The sequence below is a fragment of the Paramormyrops kingsleyae genome, chromosome 7, assembly GCF_048594095.1.
Source record: "Paramormyrops kingsleyae isolate MSU_618 chromosome 7, PKINGS_0.4, whole genome shotgun sequence".
In the NCBI taxonomy this organism is placed as follows: Eukaryota; Metazoa; Chordata; class Actinopteri; order Osteoglossiformes; family Mormyridae; genus Paramormyrops; species Paramormyrops kingsleyae.
The window spans coordinates 21,794,321-21,815,928 of NC_132803.1; the positions used below are offsets into that span (position 1 = coordinate 21,794,321).

Sequence of the window (21,608 nt, forward strand, 5' to 3'; positions counted from 1 at the left end):
GGGGCAGTCACACAGTAGACCTGACCCTGAGGACGGCACAGACTGGGAACAGAGTGGCCCTCCTTCATTCTGTAGATCATTCTGTCCATCGCAGCAGGTTTTTCAAAATAAACAAACAGGCCACTGTACTGAACATTCACACAAGCACACGTACCATATTCCTAATAGGAAACAACTTGACTTCTCCTGCACACACAGAATCTGCCTTTTTTCCTACACACACACATGCACGGTAGCACACTCTTTATTTGCACACCCAGTGGGCGTTTCCATTGCCGTGCACCCTGAGGTCCTGCTGGAAGCTCACTATCACGTTATATCACGGCACTAGCAGGCTTCGCTGGCTGCCACAGCCGACTGCACTCACGCATTAGTGCGCCACGGGAGTGATCTCAACACGGCTGCCCGGTCAAACCATTGCCACTGGGGATCTTCCAAAATAAATTCTGCAGGAGAAGGACAGCGTGCATCACATTTGGGGTAAAAGCACACACCCAGGAAAAAAGACAACACCCAGATCTTACTCACCACTATCCCCACTATCACAAATGCTTTTGGGACATATTCAAAGTCACATTTTAATGCTATAGAATTGTGAAGGATTATGATGCTCATTTTCCAGAACTGTGATGAAATTTAAGCTCTTAAGAATCTGAACTAATAGGACTTACCAGTTGTAGCAGCCAATATAGTAATAACCAGGTAATTTTTTTTTGTGCATAATATTGTTCAATTTTTGATTCAGACATTTCATTACATTATGGGTAAGTTATAAATGAATGTTACATTTATACAGTGCTTTTCCAGACACCCAGAGTGCCTTACAGAACCAATGGGGAGCCACTTCAACCACCACCACCTGGATGAGGTGACAGTAGCCATTCTGTTCCAGTACATTCACCACACAGCAGCAAGGTGGTGACGGGCAAGAGAGAATTCACCCACACAGACCACAGGATGGGATAACCAGTTCGCCACAGTATCCCCATCACTGCACTGGGACATTGGGATCCACACAGACCACAGGACGGGCTAACCTGTTGGCCACAGTGTCCCTGTCACTGCACTGGGATCCACACAGACCACAGGACGGGCTAACCTCTTGGCCACACCAACACCTCTTCCAGCTGCATCCCAGCTGGGATCCCTTCCAAATACTGGCCAGGGCCAAACCTGCTTAGCTTCAGGTGGATTTCCTAATCCGAACTGCAGGAGTTATGACTGTTGTAACATTATCGAATGTCCTTACATTAAGAATGGAAAAATTATTGTTATTGGAAGTTATTACACTATTGGCAGGTATTCCATTATTGGCTGCTACACAGGTTTCTCTCCTCATTACCTAAGCAGGCGTGATCGCTCTCCCTCCAAAGCAGACATGCTCAGTCTCAGGTCAGGGCTCTCTGTGGGCCAGTTAAGTGTTTCCACACCAAACTTACCCAACCATGTCTTAATGTACCTTGCTTTGTGCGCTGGGACACAGCCATGCTGGAACAGAAAAGGGCCTTCCCCAAGCTGTTTCAATAAAGTAGGAAGCATAGGATTGTCTAGATGTCTAGATGTCTTGGTATGCTGAAGCCTTAAGAGTTCCCTTCAATGGAACTGAGGGGCCAAGCCCGACCCCTGAGAAACAACCCCAAACCTTTATCCCTCCTCCACCGATCCTTACAGTTGGCACAGTCATGCAGGTAATGTTCTCCTGGCATCCGCCAAACCCAGACTTGTCCATCAGACTGCCAGGCAGAAAAGTATGATTCGTCACTCCACAGAACATGTTTACACTACTCCAGAGTTTAGTGGCAGCGTGCATTACACCACTCCATCCGACACTTGCCGTTGTATGTGGTGATGAGAACGCCAGAGGACATTTGGAACTCTGCAGTTATTGAGTCGACATAGCGTTGGCGACTTCTGCGCAGTATGCACCTCAGCACTTGGCGGCCCCGCTCTGCTACTTTCCGTGGTCTGCCATTCTGTGGTTCAGTTTCTGTTATTCCTAAACGCTTCCACTCTGCAATAATATCACTTACTGTTGACCGTGGAATCTCTAGCAGGGATGAAATTTCACAAGCTGACTTATTATAAAGGAGGCATCCTATGACAACACCACACTTGAATTCACTGTGCTCTTCAGAACAACCCATTCTTTGACAAAACCTAGGTGCTTGAATTTATACACCTCTGGCAATGGGTTGGAATGAATTACCTGAATTCATTGACTCAGAAGTGTGTCTCAATACTTTTGTCCACATTGTGTAGTTTGTTCACTTGAAATATTCCTCAATGGCTGAGAGCAGCTAGTCTGCACAAAAGAGCCCTGAGTCCCAACTATCAGGTGTACATTTAGGACATTTAAAGTGACATAAAGTTACAGTTAATGTTACATAATTATGAATGATTATAAGCTTCAGTAACATTTTACTTGAGGGGGCACAGATGACATTATATTATGCTATTACTTATGTATTAATTAACCACAAATTAAGTCATAGTTACATACTGATCTGATGTTATTTAATCATTAATGAATCGTGACGCGTGCTTTATCTCAATCATTTACTATATTTGTTACTCTATCTGTTAATTCTGTAAACCTTTGTGAACTAGTGAAGGAGCTACTGAAGGAACAAGCCATGAATAATGCAAGTGAAATACAGATCTCATGCTTGTGTAATGAATCACACACATGAGTTTCTCAACTAGAGACTACATTTATTCATGATCTGTACTTCAGTAGTAACTGAGTTATTAATAAGTATTTCTGCCCCGTCAAGTAAGATGTTCCCAATTAAGGTTTTAAGAATCTTAACCAATGGGATTTACCTGTTTCTCCACCCTTTAGCTATGCAGAAGTGATCTCTGTGCATTCAGAGCAGACATACTCACAAGCACACAAACACACGTCACATATTTCACACCCAAGAACATCATATTTTTATGTTTATTCATGTGTTTCAGAAATAACTTATAGAAGTTTCCGGTCTTACTTGTTTCTCCGGCCTTCCTGCAGTAGCTGATGTTGATCCATCAGACACAGCAGACAAGCACAATTGCTATTCTGTATGGCAATAGACCTTCAGGGGTTTGTCATGGCAGGAAGAGATCTTGTCCTGTAGTTGGCTGATGGCATCAAAAAGCTTGTGCTGTTTCATGTGGTTACATGTATTTCGGAAGTTGCAGGTCAGTTGTACAGTAAGAGGTCAGACACACCAGACAGTTGCTGAGAGCTTTGTTTTTTACTATTACACTATATGGCCAAAAACATGTTGATGCCAGTTTGTCCATCTCTTTCCAAAACCAAAGGTATTAGCATGACGTTGGTTGACCCTTTGTTGCTATAGTAGCCTGTAATCTTCTGTGAAGGCTTTCCATTAGATGCTGGAACACTGCTGGTGGGATTTGCTGCCATTTAGGCTGGGTATTGATGCTGGGTGATCAGGTCCCTTTCTGGGAGCTTGCGTGATCTACCACTTCGCAGCCGAACTTGCTCCCAGATGTTTCCACTTTATAATCACTTCACTTGCAGCTGTAGCAGGGCAGAAATGTGGAGAACTGACTTGTTGGGAAGATGGTGTCCTGTGATGGTGCCAAGAGGAATGTCACTAACTCCTTCTGTACAGCCACCAAACCTGCTGATAATATTTAGTGCAGGAGACTGCATGACTGTGTGCTTAATTATACACCTGTCTCAACAATGGGCTTGGCTTAATTAAGTTATTCTGCTAATTAATAAGAATGTCCACATACTTTTGGCCATATAGTGCAAAAAAAAAAAAAAAAAAAAACAGGACATTTTGATGAGTGATTTGGGTGACCGGTTCACTTTGTGCTGTTCATTAACTGCACACAATTATTCTGCATCAGATGCTCGTTTGGTGACAGAGGCGATTTCACGGAGATGTCACAACAGGACTGGAAATGCGGGATCTCTTTCCTTCTTCCTGTCTGAGCTTTATGTACACATCTCTTATGTTAAACGGGTCGATGCCGACCTGTGTCTTAAATCAGCCATAAAATACCCTCAAAACAATTATTTATCAACCAATTTGTTTCTTACCTCTTGGTGACCTTGTTAGGCTTCCTTATCCATGAAAAGATTGGTTTTAATATTTTTGGTGTGGCTTTCTGGACCTTGCTTTTGACAGCATACCTCTTGTTTTCAATCAAAAATAATGGTAAAATAAGCCTCAAGTGAATTAAATAAATAAACTGAATTGGTCTTATCTTGCCTAACATGTCTGGGCATACCTTGCCTAGCGAAATATTTTTTTTATGTATTCATTTTTTAATAGATTTTCCTGATGCAGTACACAAATTTATGTGATGCTTTTATGCATTTTAAACTTATAAAGGGGTCGGTGTCGACCCCAACACCAGAGCTGTTATAATGTTGACCAGAGCATTTATAATTTAGTGATTTTTTTTTTTTTAAATAGAGGTTCCTGACAAAGTCAAAAAGCCTTGATTCAGTACACAAATTTATGTCGTGCTTTTATGCATTTTAAGCTTACAAACGGGTCAGTGCCGACCCTAACACCAGAGGTGTATTAGTCGGGACCAGAGTATTTATAATTTTGTGATTTTTTTTTAAATTATTTTACTTTGTTTAAATAGAGGTTCCTGACAAAGTCAAAAAGCCTTGATGCAGTACACAAATTTATTTGGTGCTTTTATGTATTTAAAACTTACAAACGGGTCAGTGTCGAGCCTAACACCAGAGGAAGGATAAAAGAATCAAATCAATCAAAACCCTAACACTGGACCTAATGCAGGCAATTTCTACTTCAAATTTCATTACTTCAGCTTTATTTCCTGAAAGTGGAACGTCAATAACCTCTTCTGTATAATCACACATTCTGTTGCTAATTTTTGTTGTGGGAGATTACGTAACTGTGTGTTTGTTTTGAAAGTTAATCTTGTCACTTCTCCCTAGGCCAGCCAGGCCTAGTGATTGTAGCATATAAAAGGAACAAGTACAGACCTGGTGAACCCATTTCATTAAGACAAGTCACAGTAAGTGCTCCAGGGTTGCTGGATCTATCAAGTACAAGTCTCTGCAGACTGGAGTAGCGGGAGTGTCAAATGGCATGTGGGTGTATTGAAAGGTGGACATGTCAACAGGAAAAAAGTATGATGAAGTGCGTGGAACCACACACATAAAGGGCTACTTGCACTCAGTGTGGTGATGTGCTTTAGATTCGCCCCCTACTCCAACCTCCGGCGACTCACATCTTGGATAAATGTCTTTTGTTCTCAAGTGTGTGTATGTGTGTGTCTGAGTTGCTTGTTCACCATTGTTCCTTGTTGATTTTCACGCATGGAATGAATATAGCCTACTCTACATGAAAGAGCCAAGACTTAAAAATACTTTGATTTGTAAATATCATTCTTGTTGAATTTAGCTAATCCCTTGAATGTACTGTAAATAAGAACATTCATTTTTTTCTGCTTTTTTTTTTTGGCGTCCAATCCCCTCGTATTGACAAATAAAATGCTGTGTTCTATTTTGAATCAATATGAGATGTGTTTTGTCTTGTACTTTCTAAACGATTGCAATTGTGAATGCGAGGTAGTGTTTCATGAGAATTAATATAGCCTGCTCTAAGTGGAAGAGCCAAGAGTTAAAAATACTTTGATTTGTAAATATAATTCTATGTAGATATGATTTAATACTGCATCAACATAGAGCATTGCGCCAACAGCCCAGTGGTTGAGGGTTGAGATGGAACTCACATGACGTAGTCTCCTCTGATAAAAACACTGGTTAAATGTGTACTGCACACACGTGTACTGTTTCAGGCCTACGTGTCACAACAGGGACAGTAAAACACATTTGGTAAAAAAAAAAAAGAAATAAAAATTTGAACTTCACTTCCTAATATAAAAGATATTTTAAGACATGGACACTAAGACATACAAACATATAGTGTCACACACCTAATTGGTTGGGGAATATTGTGTAAATTGCCATATAGGTGGAATGTGTGCACAGCTTTGGAAATACACTTACAGCTGAGTGTTACAGCTGAGTGTTACAGCTGAGTGTTACAGCTGAGTGTTACAGCGGCGACTCGCACATTTTATCGCCTTTCATGGTTCCAGCTGATCCACCCAGTAATTACGGATATTGTAGAAGTTGGGGAGACGGATTCAAGGCGGCTGACCCTGAAAGCCCCCAGTCTCTTTTATGCTGTTTACGGTCTTTTGCATATACCCCATTCTACCAAGGTTCCACACCCCTGATGTCAGGAAAAGTGGTGATTATTAAATATGTAAATAGTTATTTCCAGTACAAGATTTCATTATTTATTGAAGAGTGGGATGTTGTGCAGCTCCCTCCAAGAAAATTATAGAAGTACTAACATACCATAATCAACAAGGTCAAAGGTGCTTCAAAGCAGGCTCCCCATAATTGCACAGATGAGTTTAATACTGTTTCTGTTCATTAAAATCCATTTCAACCTGACTCTCCTAGTAAAGACTTAGCCGCCCTTTCCATAAATCTCTAGTGATGTTCCTATTGAAAGGCTATTCATTTCAATAGTTAATTATGCAAGTCCCATGACTTTCAGTATTCGCCTGTCAAAGAGGAATTTTCCTAAGTAACCCATATCAAACAGGATTTTAACATAATGATTCACACAACTATTGACAGAGATTTTCCACTTATATACATGATACAAAATGAAAAAATTGGGATGTCTCGATCTGACATCAAAGATCAGAATCGGGCCCTATCCAGGCATGATCAGTGTAGGCTAGAACACTGGACCAGCTCTTCACTCTCACAAGGACATTGGAGGGTTCATGGGAGTTTGCCCAACCAGGCTATGTGTGTTTTGTGGACTTGGAAAAGGCATATGACCATATCCCTGAGGAGGTGCTGTGGGGGGGGGGGGGGGGCTTCAGGAGTATGGGGTCTGGGGTCTGTTGTCACGGGCCATCAGGTCCCTGTACAAACGGAGCAAAAGCTTGGTTCGCATAGCCAGCAATAAGTCGGATTCCTTCCTGATTGGTGTCGGACTCTGTCAGGGCTGCCCTTTGTCACGATTCTGTTCATAATTTTGATGGACAGAATTTCTAGGCATAGCCATGGGGCGGAGGGGGTCCGGTTTGGGGGCGCAGGATCACATGAGCTGGGGCGGTTTGCAGCTGAGTGTGAGGCGGCCAGGATGAGGATCAGCACCTCCAAGTCTGAGGCCATGGTTCTCGACCAGAAAAGGGAGGATCGCCCTCTACTGGTGGGGGATGAGTTGCCGCCTCAAACGGAGGAGTTTAAGTTTCTTGGGGTCTTGTCCACAAGTGAGGGAAGAAGGGAGCGAGAGATCGACAGACAAATCGGTGCAGAGATGACAGCAGTGCAGTAATGTGGACGCTGTACCATTCTGTTGTAGCGAAGAGGTAGCTGAGCAGGAAGGTGAATGATTTCATCTACTTTCCTACCTACTGCTATGCTCATGAGCTCTGAGTAATGACCAAAAGAATGAGATCGCGGATACAAGCAGCAGAAATGAGCTTCCTGCGCAGGGTGTCTAGGCTCAGCCTTAGCGACAGGGTGAGGAGCTCAGACATCCAGAAGTAGAGCTGCTGCTCTGCATCAAAAGGAGCCAGCTGAGGTGGTTCAGGCATCTATCTAGGATGCCTTCTGAATTCTTCCTGGGGAGGTATTTTGGGCCTGATCAACTGGGAGGCGGCCTCGGGCAGGACCCGGGACACGCTGGAGAGATTATATCTCTCGGCCAGGCTGGTGAGAGGGAGGTCTGGACATCTCTACTTAGACTGCTACCCCAGCGACCCAACCCCAGATCAGTATAGACTACCAAACCCCAATCTATTTCATTTCCCGGGTTTGCCCCATTTACGTCAGTTGCACAGAGTCAAATCACACACTCCAGTAAGCCTGAGGCACGTGGCTCGAAGCTACAAACTATCAAGATTTCAGTCATGTGGAAATTCTGGAAACTTAAAAGTAGCCCAATGGATATCTGCAATGCCATCCTTGCGAAAGGAGGAAGCAACAGGGCGTCGTTTCATACAACAAGTCTAATTAGGCACTTGCAGATTCATAAGGAAGAATACTGGAAAATCGCGAGGGTTACTCAGATGAAGAATGCACCAACGCCTGCTCTGTGTATTTAAAAAATGCACTAAAAGATCAGCCTAAAATAATACAAATCGTTACAATGGTTAGATTATCGGAGGCCAATGATGCAGTACAGCTCCTCTCCACATTAATTCCCATGTAGAACTAGGCTGAACAAGGTAAATAAAGCTCATATATGTTTGTGCGTCATGCTGTACTTCATATATGGTAAAGCCTCTTTATGGTGCATCGTCTGCATTTTTAAATGAACTGCTAGTACATGCTATTATATTTCTTATTTTAATGCTCTCTCTTACGAAGGTAAAACAATGTGCTTTGTAACGGCTTTACAGGAATGCATTAACCCATATAAACTTCTGTCCACCACAGTTCCTTATACTAATGCATACGGCACAGTCTACAATATACTTTACTGAAAGGTGCAATGTAAAGTCTCTAAGCTCTTAATCCCATAAAGCAAGAAAAATAAGACATTATGCAGACAGTCCAGCATAATAGAAACAGTACCTGCACACATCAGCATTACTGTAAGAACTTTAATTCCTTTGGTGTTTTCAAAAAATACAAGCTACTAAACTTCCAAGAAGACTTAAATTATCCAGAAACAAAAGCTAAAAAATGCAGTTAATAAGTTACAAAGTTACGGACAGTGTTTAGTGTTTAACAGGAGTGACAAGAGGGGCACAAGGAGAAGAGAAACAAATTAGGTTTTGATACATTATGTTGGAAATAAGGACACAGACGGGAGTTTCAGCGGCCAGGTGCCCCCAGGCAGTACCAACGCCGTTCAGACTGGGCTTCTCTTACGGACAAAACAAACTCATTCTAAAAAGTAGTAGTTCTCAAAAACAACCCAATCTGAATTTAAAAGAAACAAGAACCCCCCCCCCCACACACACACACACACCAACTTCCAAGGGAAAAAAAGAATTCTGACAGAATCTCATCTCTGGCTGTTTATAGCATTGACATAAGTGATCTGTTATGCTACTATTAGGTTGGAAAAATATACATAGTCTTAACATTGTTAAACTCACAACTGGTGGACCTATGTACCCCTCAAGTGTGTAGTTTCTGAGACAAAGCAATGAGGGTACTCCTAAGGTTGTCATGGGAACAGAAAGTATCCAAATATCAAAGCAGATTTTACAAAATGGACTTTCCGTTTCAGCTCTGTTCAATCCCTTACAAAGTAAAAAAAATAAAATAAATAAAAATACCCTTCCTTTCATACTTAGAAATATTTCTGCATTAAATCAAATATAAAAAAGCATAGTGGAACACGGAAATGATCTTAATGTGATACAGTATATATGTTAGCCTATAGTAAACATATAGCTGCAGTAGAATGACTACGGTCTGGAACAGCTCGTCTAGATATCGCCCTTCTAAATGTTCTGACGAGAAAAGCAGTAAACAAAATGTGCTTTTATCTGCTGTGCCTTCCATACCACCTATATGACCAAGATAGCTGGAAACGTGGACCTCCTAGAAACCCTGAAAGACCAGAAGACAGCACCTAGACAGCTGCTGAAAGCCTCAATCAGGCCAAGCAACCCTAGCATTGCATGCTGCCACATGCCCTCAGACAGCAAGATCTCCATCTCCTGCTCCTCAGATAAGCCACATCAACATCACAGGACTGTGAAATTCAGGCTGGCCAATGGGGAAGCCTGTCTAGACTGAGCTGGATTTAATGCAGCATGTGGAATGTCTCCTGATGGCTAAATGCAGTTAGCCCCAGCCTTGATAATGAATACCTACACCTGAAGAAAATGGGAATTCAAGCCCCTTAAAAAAATAAAGGAGGAAAAAAAGCACTGCATCTGGTATTTTAAGAAAGAAATGGTCTTCAGTTTCCTGCGATTTAAGGTGAGCTGGAGTGGCAATTAAAAATATTAACCTTGTTATTTAATTTTTAATACAAATATATACATTTATTTACTCATATAAAAACTACTGCCATTACTTTTTCACAGCAAATATAGTTTTCCCCACTTTTTAAATGGAAATGAAATCTCACAGTCTACAAAGATTCTCCTTCAATCTCAAAGTCTGACTCGCAATAAGGCTATTTACATTCTCAGAAGAAAGACAATGAGTGGACCAGTGGATAACCAAGGTGCTTCCAATCCCTCACCACCTCCCACAACCCCACCCCCATCTACGGCAGGCTGGCTATGTCCCGCTTGGGTGGGGGCCCGTCCGGCTTGCAGCTTGCACCATTGGCCTTGTCCTCAAACATCATAACCCTGGAGAGAGAGAGACAGCAGTGACACAGGGAAGTGAGAGAGGGCTGTGAGGAAGAGGAGAGACGAAGTCAGAACATCCATTAAGATAATTAAGACATTTATTAAAACATGAGCCAAAAACTGGATGAATTTTACTTCCTAGAATGCAGCCTCCTGAACCATTAAGAGCTCAGTCATCCCAATGGTTAAACTGGTGGCAAAATGGAACCTCGTCAGAGGGCAAGAAGTTCCCCCAGTTACTGGAGAAGGGACTCGACTATGATTCAGGAAGAAGCCCTCATACGTTCTAGCCAAACAAGTATTAATTAACGTCACAAGTGCTAACCGTGTCTGCATATTCCTATGGTGTTCAGAATATTGCGGAAGGTGGGGGTTACAAATGGAGGAGGGGGCTTTTGCAGCCTCCTTTTTAAGCCCTGCTGCCTGTGAGGATAACAGACCCAAACACAAAAGGTTTGGAAGTGAACCACCCAAAAACGGTCCATTAATCTGCATTCCCATCAAGCTCGTCTGATTTCGGCTGCCAAGTCCACCAGCAAAACATAATTAAAACGTATTATAATTCAATTTAGCTGTTCACAAGCATTTCATTCCATTGTTTTTTTTTTTGGCCAGATAGTGGAAAAAGGAAATCTTGGGTAGCATTCAGAAAGCTAACCAGTGGATTTATATACTTAATATTTTTTTTTACTGGAAAGGCAACTAAAACCGCCCTTGGTTGATAAGCACTCAATTAAACAATATGGTGAAATTACTCTGTAGCAGGAACTCTTGTTTCATCACATACGTAATTCCTGTTTATTACAGCAACTCTCCTTGTAGGGAGTCACCTTCCATGTGACATGATAGCACTGCTGCAGACTCCCACCTCCAGACCTGCGCCCTTGGCATCTGCAGTGCTGCACGTGCAAACCTTATCTTAACATGGTCGGACTAATGGGTGGAAGAGACCATCTTCAATCCTCGGAAGGAGGAGATTCCGGTGACCAATTCCTCAGGTGACCAATGCTTAGGACTGGAGGCAGATCTGTCAGTATTAAATGACTGCAGAACCTTTTTTTAGATTCCTAAATGCTGACACAGCACTGTAAAAATCCCAGTGCTAGAGATGACCATTACTCACTGAAGAGAGAGCACCCCCCCCCCCCCCCCGAAGAAAACACTGTGGAATCATGTGATGCCTTGGGAAGGGAGGCTGGTGTGGTGGGGGGGGGGGGACTCGAAACCCTAATTTGCAGGTGACAGTGGGGTCCAAGAAAACCCCAGCACCCCTCAACATTGCAACCCCCTCCCCCCCCCCCAATAGATAATCCCTAATAGAACACTGCTGGGGGGGCAGAAGGTGCCTAAATAATGCGCAAACAACTTTTACACATTAAAGGCTGATAATGATCTCAGCCGTATGCGGCGTAGCCATGGACCCTACGGCACCTGACATGCACCGCCCCAGGACCGTAACTACACGTCGTGGTGAGATAGGGTTAGGGTTAGGGACCCTACGGCACATTACATTACCATTAGTACGGAGAGCCATGTAGCATGTAGCTACACTCATTATTAAAGCCATAAAGATGTCTGCCTGCTGCTACCTTAGAATCTCCATTGAATTACTAACTTTTGGGCATCACAAAACACATCTTTAATATTTTAGGCATACTGCTACTTTGCTTTGTGAATTGTGGGTGAAAATAATGTCTGTATTGTGCTGAAAAGCCAGCGTCCATTATCTAAAGCCCTGCAATAACATATTACAAACTGTAACTTAAACGGCCTATTTGATTTTCTGGAGGTTTCTGCGTAGATGCTAAATTAATCATTTAGATTAATCGACCAATTGGTAAAATAGTCAATAGATTAATCCATAGAAAGAGTCATTAGTGGCAGCCCTAGGTCGAAGTTAGTGAGATACGATAGATCCTGGTCAGTGATTTATAACTCTGCCCCTTTAAGAAGCTGATGAAGCAGTAAAGGTCTGGGGCAGCGTCACCACGGAGCGATTCTCAGAAGCCATTCATTCCGTCAAACCCAGCAGGCCTGTGCCCCCTCACACACACTCACAGTTTGAGCACGGCTGAGCGCTTCCCCAGCATCATCTTCACAAAGTCCCGGTAGTTGATAGTGTCGCTGCTGCCCCCGGTGACCTCCGAGATCATTTTCTTCATCTCCAGGTGGGTCTTGGGCACCCCCAGCTTCTCCATCATCCTCTTCAGTCCCATCATGTCTGGTGCAGAAGCACACGGGTAAACGCCGCACGTGTAAATACATGCATGACCGCTCACACACACCTGCCTCGATTCCGGTTACAGCCAATAGCTTCCCTTCCCTTCATTTTAAGGCAGACCCTCACCGGTCATTGACCATGTGAATAAAGTGATCCAACCATGTGCATGTTTAGCATGGGGAAGAAGTATCCTAATGAGGCTTTCAGACACAGACACCACAGGTCTGCTGCTCCCCCAAACCCGTTATTTCCCAGTGCTTCCACCGCGCTGGTTGGCGCTCGGCGACCTCGTGTGCGTGCAGACGCCAAAGTTCACCCTAGCTGAACTTTGACTGTTGCACGCTGTGATGAATACCTGGTTGGCCAAAAAAATGAGGCGTCTTGTGCTGAACCCAGCGGCCAGCACAGCAGGAACAGAGCTGTGTGTGAAAGCCCCGCAACAGACCAACCTGCTCTGTCTACATCAATAACATCACTGATTCATATTTCAAAAGAATGCAATTCATTCTTAGCAGTTCTTAGCATCATCAGTATGCCAAAAAGGAACAAAGAACTAGCTCTAAATAAATAGAAAAGTATACTTTTTCAAAGTTGTTTATAAACATCTACTCACCGATTTCTCCCTGGTCATTTAGGTCAAATTCGGCATATTTGTCTGGGTAAAGAGAGAGAGAGAGAGAGGGGAAATCACAACTCACCCAACACCAAACATCATCTAATTATACCACAGCGTATCTACAATCAAATTTCCTCCACAATGAAAATTCAACAGACTATCAGGAACAGCAGAGCCCTGGGAACACGATCTCTCTCCAAAGACCGTCCTGGCCTCACACAGCCGCCTTCCATTTAAAACACTGACTGTTGGTTATGCGCTACAGTCATTTGACTTAGGAGGAGATCTTTGTGGAGCATTCTTGTGAAATTGTATCAAATGCAGTCTCCAGGGAAAGTCAGCTTGAGCAGCTCAGCTGGGAAAAGTGGTGCACTTGTTCAGGCCGGCATGTAGGGGGCAGACAGGTGCTTGGAGCAGCCAGCCTGTGTGGGAACAGCTGTGCTTTTAGCAGGCCTTGGTTACGCACAGCAGACAAAGCCTGATGGTAAAAGCAGATAAGGGAAGGGCTTCCAAATCCATGGGGAGGAAGGGGAATTAAAAAAAGTGACCTGGTTAGACAGCAGCGAGTAACGTGAGAGTGAGCGTCCCCAAGGAGCATCTGTAACGGAGCCAGCAAGCCGGGTCAGCCTGCCTTTCACACAAGGGCTAGCAGACGTGGGCTATACAGCCGGGTCAGCCTGCCTTTCACACAAGGGCTAGCGGACGTGGGCTATACAGCCGGGTCAGCCTGCCGTTCACACAAGGGCTAGCGGACGTGGGCTATACAGCCGGGTCAGCCTGCCTTTCACACAAGGGCTAGCGGACGTGGGCTATACAGCTGGGTCAGCCTGCCTTTCACACAAGGGCTAGCGGACGTGGGCTATACAGCCGGGTCAGCCTGCCTTTCACACAAGGGCTAGCGGACGTGGGCTTTACAGCAATCTCTGAAGGCTACAAACTGCACAGCATGCCATGTCACCTGCTTCATGAAATGTCACTCGTTTAAAAATAAACCCTAACAAACTCACTAAACGCCAATACAAAACAGAACATGAGCTGCCCTACAAAGGAAAGTATTTCTAGCCTAAAAGAATGAACAATTACAGGGGGAGAAAACACTGACTCCAGAGATGTGAGTGCAGCAACATGCATACTCTGATTCGGCTAATTAAAAAGTTTTAATTGCTTAGGTCAATCTCTGAAACTAAGGCTGACATTTAGCTTTTAATAAAATTACACGTCATGGCCGCATCTTGAAGAAATTCTGGTTGCTTACAACAAAACTAAATCCTACTACAAAATAGTTCTGTTTTTAATACTTCCATTTGCTTACTTGTTTTATTTCTGCAAAGAGATTACAATACCAAAAGGAATAAAAACACACAAAAATTACTATTAAAAAAAAATAATCTTAGAATGCATGGTAAAGTAACTTGAGATGAGTTGTAGAAGATTCAGGCCTCCTGAGACTGGAGCTGTACAGTCAGTCCCCAGACTAACCCAGCCTCGTCCTTGTCACAGAAGGTAGCCAGTATCTGGGCTGACTTGAGCTCTGTAACCATGTCACCGTGTGAGTGAAGGAGAACAATGCCGATGTTGTTATTGAACTCCAGGCACCGGGTTGCCAAATGTCTCCCTGTCCTGTCACAAGAATGCTTGTGTGTGTGTGTGTGTGTGTGTGTGTCCCTATCTCAATCGCTCCCCACATTTGCATAGAACCGTCCTGGGGTGCGTTTCCTAAATGCTCCCATTACCAGCTAAAAGGCTGGACCAGTTCAATGGCATAGTTAGCATACTATGTTATTGGGAAACGCGTCCCCAGGGCCCCATCCCAGGCCAGTGGGGACGGCTGGAAGGGGGTCCCTGCTGGGCTCGCTCTGCCCCTCACGTGGCTCCCCTGATTACGTCTGAAGGTGAGAACTGCCAGGAGTGTCACCCCTGACTGGCACAAACTCATCGTTCAGAGGTCGGCCTGCTGGACGAGGCTGGCTGGGGGCTGCGAGGGCAGTTTACGTCTTTTCAACACAAACAAAAACCTCTTTCTCTCCACAAACTTGGCCCTCGACGTTGGGGGAGGGGTGGGAGTGTTCAGCCCATCAGGCTCAGACTTACAACTCACTCCAAGCCCAAAGACCGAGTACTGACTGTGGCAAAAACAAAAATTTAGCGATAAAAGCAAAGCAAACAAACACGGTACTTTCAGGGTGACGACAAGGCTATGGCAGAATAACAGGATGCGAGGGGCAAGTGTGTCACACGGCTCCCTCTGCCAGGGAATATTTAAATGAACGGCAGAAGCTCAGGGTCCCTTGGTGCATGACCGTTCCCAGGCAACAACAGCTGCAATGAAGCTAGTGGCAGCAAAATACCTTGGGAAGAATCAGCGGTGTGTCTAAAGCCGCAACGCTATTTTGCATGGAATTCAAAACCTCTGTGTGTCACAATCTCAGCAGATCGTGGCCTCTAGGATAAACAGGATGCGGAATTCTCTCTCTGACATTCCTCCACATTCCTCTGCTACATTTAACATTGCTGACTGCCACCGGTGGCTTCTGCTTTGACAGACAGGATAAGACGCATGCAGCCAACAAGGAGAATGGATATTCAAATGAAGTGATTCAAAAGAGCAGAAAAAAGGACTAAACAGTCACAGACCTAATTATTTAGCTAGTTCTTTTGTTGTGGGGGCAAAATGTGTGAGGTACTACCATTAAGGCTCATTATTTGGTATGAAAACACATTCAGACGATTCTCACAGCAAAGGGACACCACACCATAAAAGGAAGGGCAGAAAAGAAGGCATTCTGGGAAATGCAGCGCACTTTGCAGAACAAACATTACTTTTAAAGGAATCCAGCTTCTCTGCCAGGTCTTCCTCATCACTGTATTTCTGGTCCTCGAGATATTCCTGCAAAGAGAACAAAACAGAAGCACATCATCTTTGCTGACCTCAGCTCAGGACATCCAAGACGCCATCCTTCAAAAAATATCCTGCTCTATGCAGTAAATTTAATTGATGACCCTTCAGGAAACAAGGAACAAGCTGGGGTCAGAGCCAACAGTAAGATTACTGATATAATACAGAAAGGTTAGAAACAAACGGAATAGCATCTACGCAGAAACTGCCAGGCTAAGCCAGTGCTAACGGTCACTGACCACGGCTCTAGACAGGGACGGCTAATAAGGGAATTACGGCTAGCTCCTTAATGAAGCAATTAATATTTGAACTTGGAAAATAGGATTTCCACACCCCCGCCTCGAGCCCATAGCTTCTGGGATAGGCTCCGGACCCCCCGCGACCCAAAAGGATAAGCGGATGGGAAAATGGATGGATGGATGGACTTCCAAACCCACAGATGGTAGGAATTAAGCTGCAATAGCAAACAGTAGGTAGTGCTGCCTTCGATATCTAACTCTCTCCCTTTTACACTCGCGTCCCAACATGCAATGCAACACATGCAGCAAGTTCCCATTTTTTGCATCACATCAGCATGAATGACATGGAGGAGTTGGTCCTCAAGAAGTGGACTTCGATAATATTTTTTCCTTCAAATTCTGTTACCATATAGGGTTATTTTTATTTTAAATAGGGAGCTTAACTTGGTTGTAATGTTCAGTAACTTGCAAAATATACTTAAAAACACAAATCATGATAAGATAGTGGATTATGATCCTGCTTCATAAGAAAAAAAAATATTAGAATAAAAAAAGAATAAGGATGACCCTGGAAATCTGTGTCTTAAAGACATATCACATGCATACGGCACACCAGGATTACAGATAAGCAGCCCGGTTAAAAAAAAAAAAAAAATATTTCACTATGAATACAGACATCATAAAATTCAATAAAAGCTGCTGACAAAGCAGAATTTATATGCAGACAACAGCTGACAGATTTAACTTTAACATTTTGACATAGTACAAGCGTCAGCATGCAGCTTAGCGATAACGAAAGTGATAGCCAAACAATCATTCATTTACATATCAGGCAGGTTTTCCCTGAATAGCAAAATCAACAAGACCGTCACTTAACCGGTTTTAATAAAACAGCCAATTCCAATATGGAGGTAAAGCACAAATCAAGCTGCTTATCAAACTGACAGAAGCTTCCACTAAACGTGCACCCAAAGAACCACTTTATTTTTACACACAGAGGATTTCAAATCTGAGCAGATGCACTAAAGTCACAGCTGCAGGGAACAGAGAGGCACTGAGATGGCAGGTCCATGCGAATGTGGCGTGAGTGTGGAGGAGTGTCAAGATGACGGCATGTGAGAGGCATCTGGACATGGGAGGGGGGGGGGGGGGGGGGTAATAAAGCTATCCCAGAGTGATGTTATTTCAACAAGTCAAGTAAGATGTGCTTGACAGCCTGAAATTGACAACTAATACCACCCCTCTGGGGGGGGGGGGGGGGGGGGGGGAGAGACATTAACAGTAAGTGACAGATGGGCTAACTTCCATACTTAGGACACCCTCAACTGAACAGCAGAGGACCAAAAAAAAATCACTTCAGAGCACAGTGGTATTGAGCTCTTATACTGCAAAACATGAATCTGTTATTTCAAAGAAACATACACAAGGAAAAGTTCATCAGAAAATGTAATTCCTCTGCACTGCACTCTAATTAGACCAAATATAGGACGACTGTGGCAAGATGTTCTCACATGCAAACACAGAGGATATAATAGAGGAGGGAGAGTAAAACCATCCCCAGTATGGAATGAAGAATTTAGCCTGAATGGACACAGTACATGCAAGATCATTCGGCATGACCGAGAGATGGGACACTGTGTCCCAATTGACCCAGGGGATGGTACTAAACCTCCTGCCAAAGACGGACAGAAAATGGAGCAGAGATGGAGGTTTCAGACGGCAGCCCATATTTAAACATGCCATTAATTCACACTGGGAGCAGCTAATTTCACTTCTGTTCTGCATGAAGTGACTTTTCAAGCCTCCTCCGTATACACTCCGTTGATATTAATTTGACCTTCAGACGCCAGTTTCACAGTCTGGGGCACTTTGCTCACCAATAAAACAGAATACATCCAAGCTCTCGTAGTTTACTGCTTTATCATACAATTGCCACATAAAAGACATCTGGGACTAATCTGATGATCAGATTGCCACCAGGCTCCATCCCTCCGCGGACACGTGCAGAGACACACCGGTCACTCTCCTTACACCGGCTTACAGGGACACGCTCACCGACTCCATCAGAGGACGATGGGAACGCGCATTTAAAGTTCTGGATAAGAATATGTAGAACTTACATTTTTTGAATTATTCCTGATACGTGCTATTTTTAGGCACAGTCACACGACGGTTTCCAAAGCATTATGTACGCTAACTGACCTTCAACACCACATCCTCGGCAAATCTGCCCCACATCGTCGCCTAATATTACACTAATATAACAGAAAAAGGCAATTACAGGTAAACGCACCTAGAAGTACAGAGGCGGCTTCTCTCGCTGCAGATCGCGGCTCCTCTCGGGCACATATTTCTTTATTTTTAAGATTAAAATCACGCCGCTCTACCAAAGGCTGAAAGACATGACCAGTATGCAACAAGTAGCTGCTTGCCCATCTTTGCAATCTTGCTCGAAACAAACAACCCCCCCCCCCCCCCACTGACTCTGCTGATTACCAGCCACACACTGTATCCTTTATCTGCATTTAAAAAGCACGCAAAGATGGGAAATGCACAGGAACCGAAATGCACATGAACCAGCCAGGACTCCCTTAGTCCCATTCAGCGCCGTCGCGGTATCATTCAATAAACGGTGCTGTTACGGTACGGGGAGCTGCGCGGCTAGTCTCATATTGCAAACAGAGGGGTGAACATTTATTTTAAAAAGCGTACGGATAACGTACCTTATTAATTTCTTCCAGCTTCTCTCTTTGCTGATCTTTTAATAACCCAAATGCTTTCCCTCCTGGAATAAGAAATCGCTATTATGATCAAAACCGCCAAAAGGGGGGATCGGGAATAACCATCACCCCCCACGAATCTCGAATAACATTTTTTAAAATAAAGCATATTAATGAAACCAGTGCAACAAAACAATGCATATACATATTTCTTAAACTATATATTCCTGTGCTGATTTGAATTACCCTGTATGTTCTGGTTTGAAGGCATCTCCGGGTGATTTAAGGAAATTTGAGAGGAGAGTAGTACACTAATCCAGAGAACAAGGCTGCCGCAGTAGTCGCCCGTCTGCTGCTCGGCCGGACCGAAGGCGCCGCCGAAGCCTTTATGCGCGTTACGGCGCGGCGGTGCGAAGGCAACGCCCCCTGCGAAACAAACCGAAACTGCAAGAGAAACCAGCCTTCATGCGCGCCCGCCTGGAGGCGACGAGTGGGATGGGCAATACCACCGATTTTCTTTTCGATCCGATTCGACCCAGTCCCAAGGTTGGTGTCACTGATACCGATTTTCGGTGCCTGCCGGGAGTGGGAATGAGGTGTTGACAACGAAATGAGTGGTCGTGCCCCTTATAACAAATCCATGTTGTGCTCCCTTTTTAAAATATAAATATTTCAATTATAAGGTTAAAGGGGGGGGGGTCAACGTTAGGATTGTTTATAAAAATGAAATATTCAGATCGAAAGAATCGATATTTCAGTATCCAGTATCATAATGATACGTATGACATAATTTGCCGTTGGTTTTGACCTACATAAACGTTATATTGATATATTTGCGTGGAAGGTTTCCACTTCTATAGTCAATATTCATTAGTAAAGTGAGATGACAAACCTTGTTTAAATTCTCTTTATTTTTTCTAAATGTAATTATTTACATTTAGACAGAATTGTACGTCTAATTCAGAGTATTCATCTTATCATAACGTACAGAAATATGTATATATATGTATAGTTAAAAATAAAAAATATCCATTTAAAAGTGCATTTTTGCATAAAAGCACAAAACAGTATTTATTATAATAACACTGCAAATAGGCTAACAAAAATATTTAAAATCATCAAAACCTATGTGCACTTTTAGAGGTATTTTATTCATTGGTTTACCCTGTCATTACATAGGGATATAGTCACATGAAAAACATCAGAGACAGTGTCCTTAGTGTCATAAATACCCCAGTCAATGCCAAAAAATCTCAGTAGTATTTAAACGTTGGTACTTGTGAAACATTTTAAGCGAATTATTGACAGACAGAAATATTATTTTGGGTATATTAAGAAAAGATCCAATGCACTGAAAAAGATGATGGAAAAGAGGAAAACCAGTAACAAGGTGCATGAATCCCATCATCACAAAAATGACCATTTCGTTGGAGATCTGGGAGTGCAGACAAGACTCTTCATTCCCGAGCAATGCTGTCTGTATGGCTGGCAGGCCACCACATTGACTGGGGTAAATTAATCATTAAAAAACATTTTATTATTTGCTTCCTATCTTGAAAAATGCATACAGACAATTGACACTCTTTTGTCATACACATGCAGCAGTAGCTAATGCCAGAATCATCATAATACAAGTATAGACTGGGCTTGATATTCTGGTTTGAGACTGGATATTCTTGTTTGGTTAAACTACAGAACTATTTAAAAAATCCATTATAAGTGTGTTCATTCAGATAAGATGAAAATCATTTAATCTTGCTGCATGGCAAAACTGAATTCTCCCATCAAAGCTGTCATGAAGTGACCAGATGTGGGTGAAAGGAAATTGGGAAACAGCTGTGAGTCCAAGGGCTTTATTGGGGCGATACTCAATTCAATTCAATTCAATTCAATTCAATTCAGTTTTATTTGTACAGCACATTTTCACAACATTACATCGTCTCCAAGTGCTTTACATTATCCCTTCCCAAAGCCCCAGGTGAGGTAACAGTTGCAAGGGAAAACTTCCTAGAAGGAAGAAACCTTGGGAGAAACGCAAACGGGGGAGTCCATCCTCCAGTGGCTGGCAGAGGAAATCGAAAATAAAAAGTCCCAGTTTATAAAGTAAAATTGTATTTAGTCCAGGTATAAATGTGGACAGTCCAGCTGTCAATACATGGGGTAGGCTACAACAACAAAGGTTACAAGTACGCCATGGACAAGGCGGCACAGACAACTCATTCCTGGGGGCCCTGGATCACTGGCTTACAGCGTCCTCAGGACAGGGCAAGGCAGAGCCTTTTGAGGCAGGCGGACCAATGGCCTCCACTTGGGATCTCTGGATTACTGTTCACAGAAGCCTCAATGCTCCCAAACTCGACTGAGTGGACAGGACATGACTCGGCATTCAGGATAGGGCTGGCAACAAGACTGGACAGACATGGTGGACAGGATATGACTCAGCAGACAGGACTGGGCCGGCGACAGGACTGGACAGACTAGACAGACAGGACACGATTCGGCAGACAGGACCGGGCCGCCAACAGGACTGGACATAGCTATGGGACAGTGTGAATTCTGT

The 21,608-nt window shown here is 43.4% G+C and overlaps 1 protein-coding gene across 1 annotated transcript; it reads right to left on the bottom strand.

Annotated features, from left to right (window-relative positions):
* Positions 1 to 8,626: 8,626 nt before the first annotated feature.
* aif1l (allograft inflammatory factor 1-like) lies at positions 8,627 to 19,472 on the bottom strand. Its single transcript, XM_023807992.2, has 6 exons — positions 19,295 to 19,472; positions 19,052 to 19,113; positions 16,014 to 16,080; positions 13,191 to 13,232; positions 12,415 to 12,577; positions 8,627 to 10,356 (listed from the first exon to the last, which is right to left on the bottom strand). Exons 1-6 carry the CDS (start codon positions 19,317 to 19,319, stop codon positions 10,269 to 10,271), a joined length of 447 nt encoding a protein of 148 aa, XP_023663760.1. The 5' UTR covers positions 19,320 to 19,472; the 3' UTR covers positions 8,627 to 10,268.
* Positions 19,473 to 21,608: the final 2,136 nt, after the last annotated feature.

Excerpts from the sequence above, each read along its gene's own strand:
- aif1l (XM_023807992.2), bottom strand. The coding sequence starts at position 19,319 with ATGCCTTCAAACCAGAACATACAGG. Across the intron at positions 19,114-19,294 it reads TTCAAACCAGAACATACAGG|GAGGGAAAGCATTTGGGTTA; the intron begins GTAATTCAAATC and ends TTCTTATTCCAG. Across the intron at positions 10,357-12,414 it reads CGCTCAGCCGTGCTCAAACT|GGTTATGATGTTTGAGGACA; the intron begins GTGAGTGTGTGT and ends CTCTCTCTCCAG.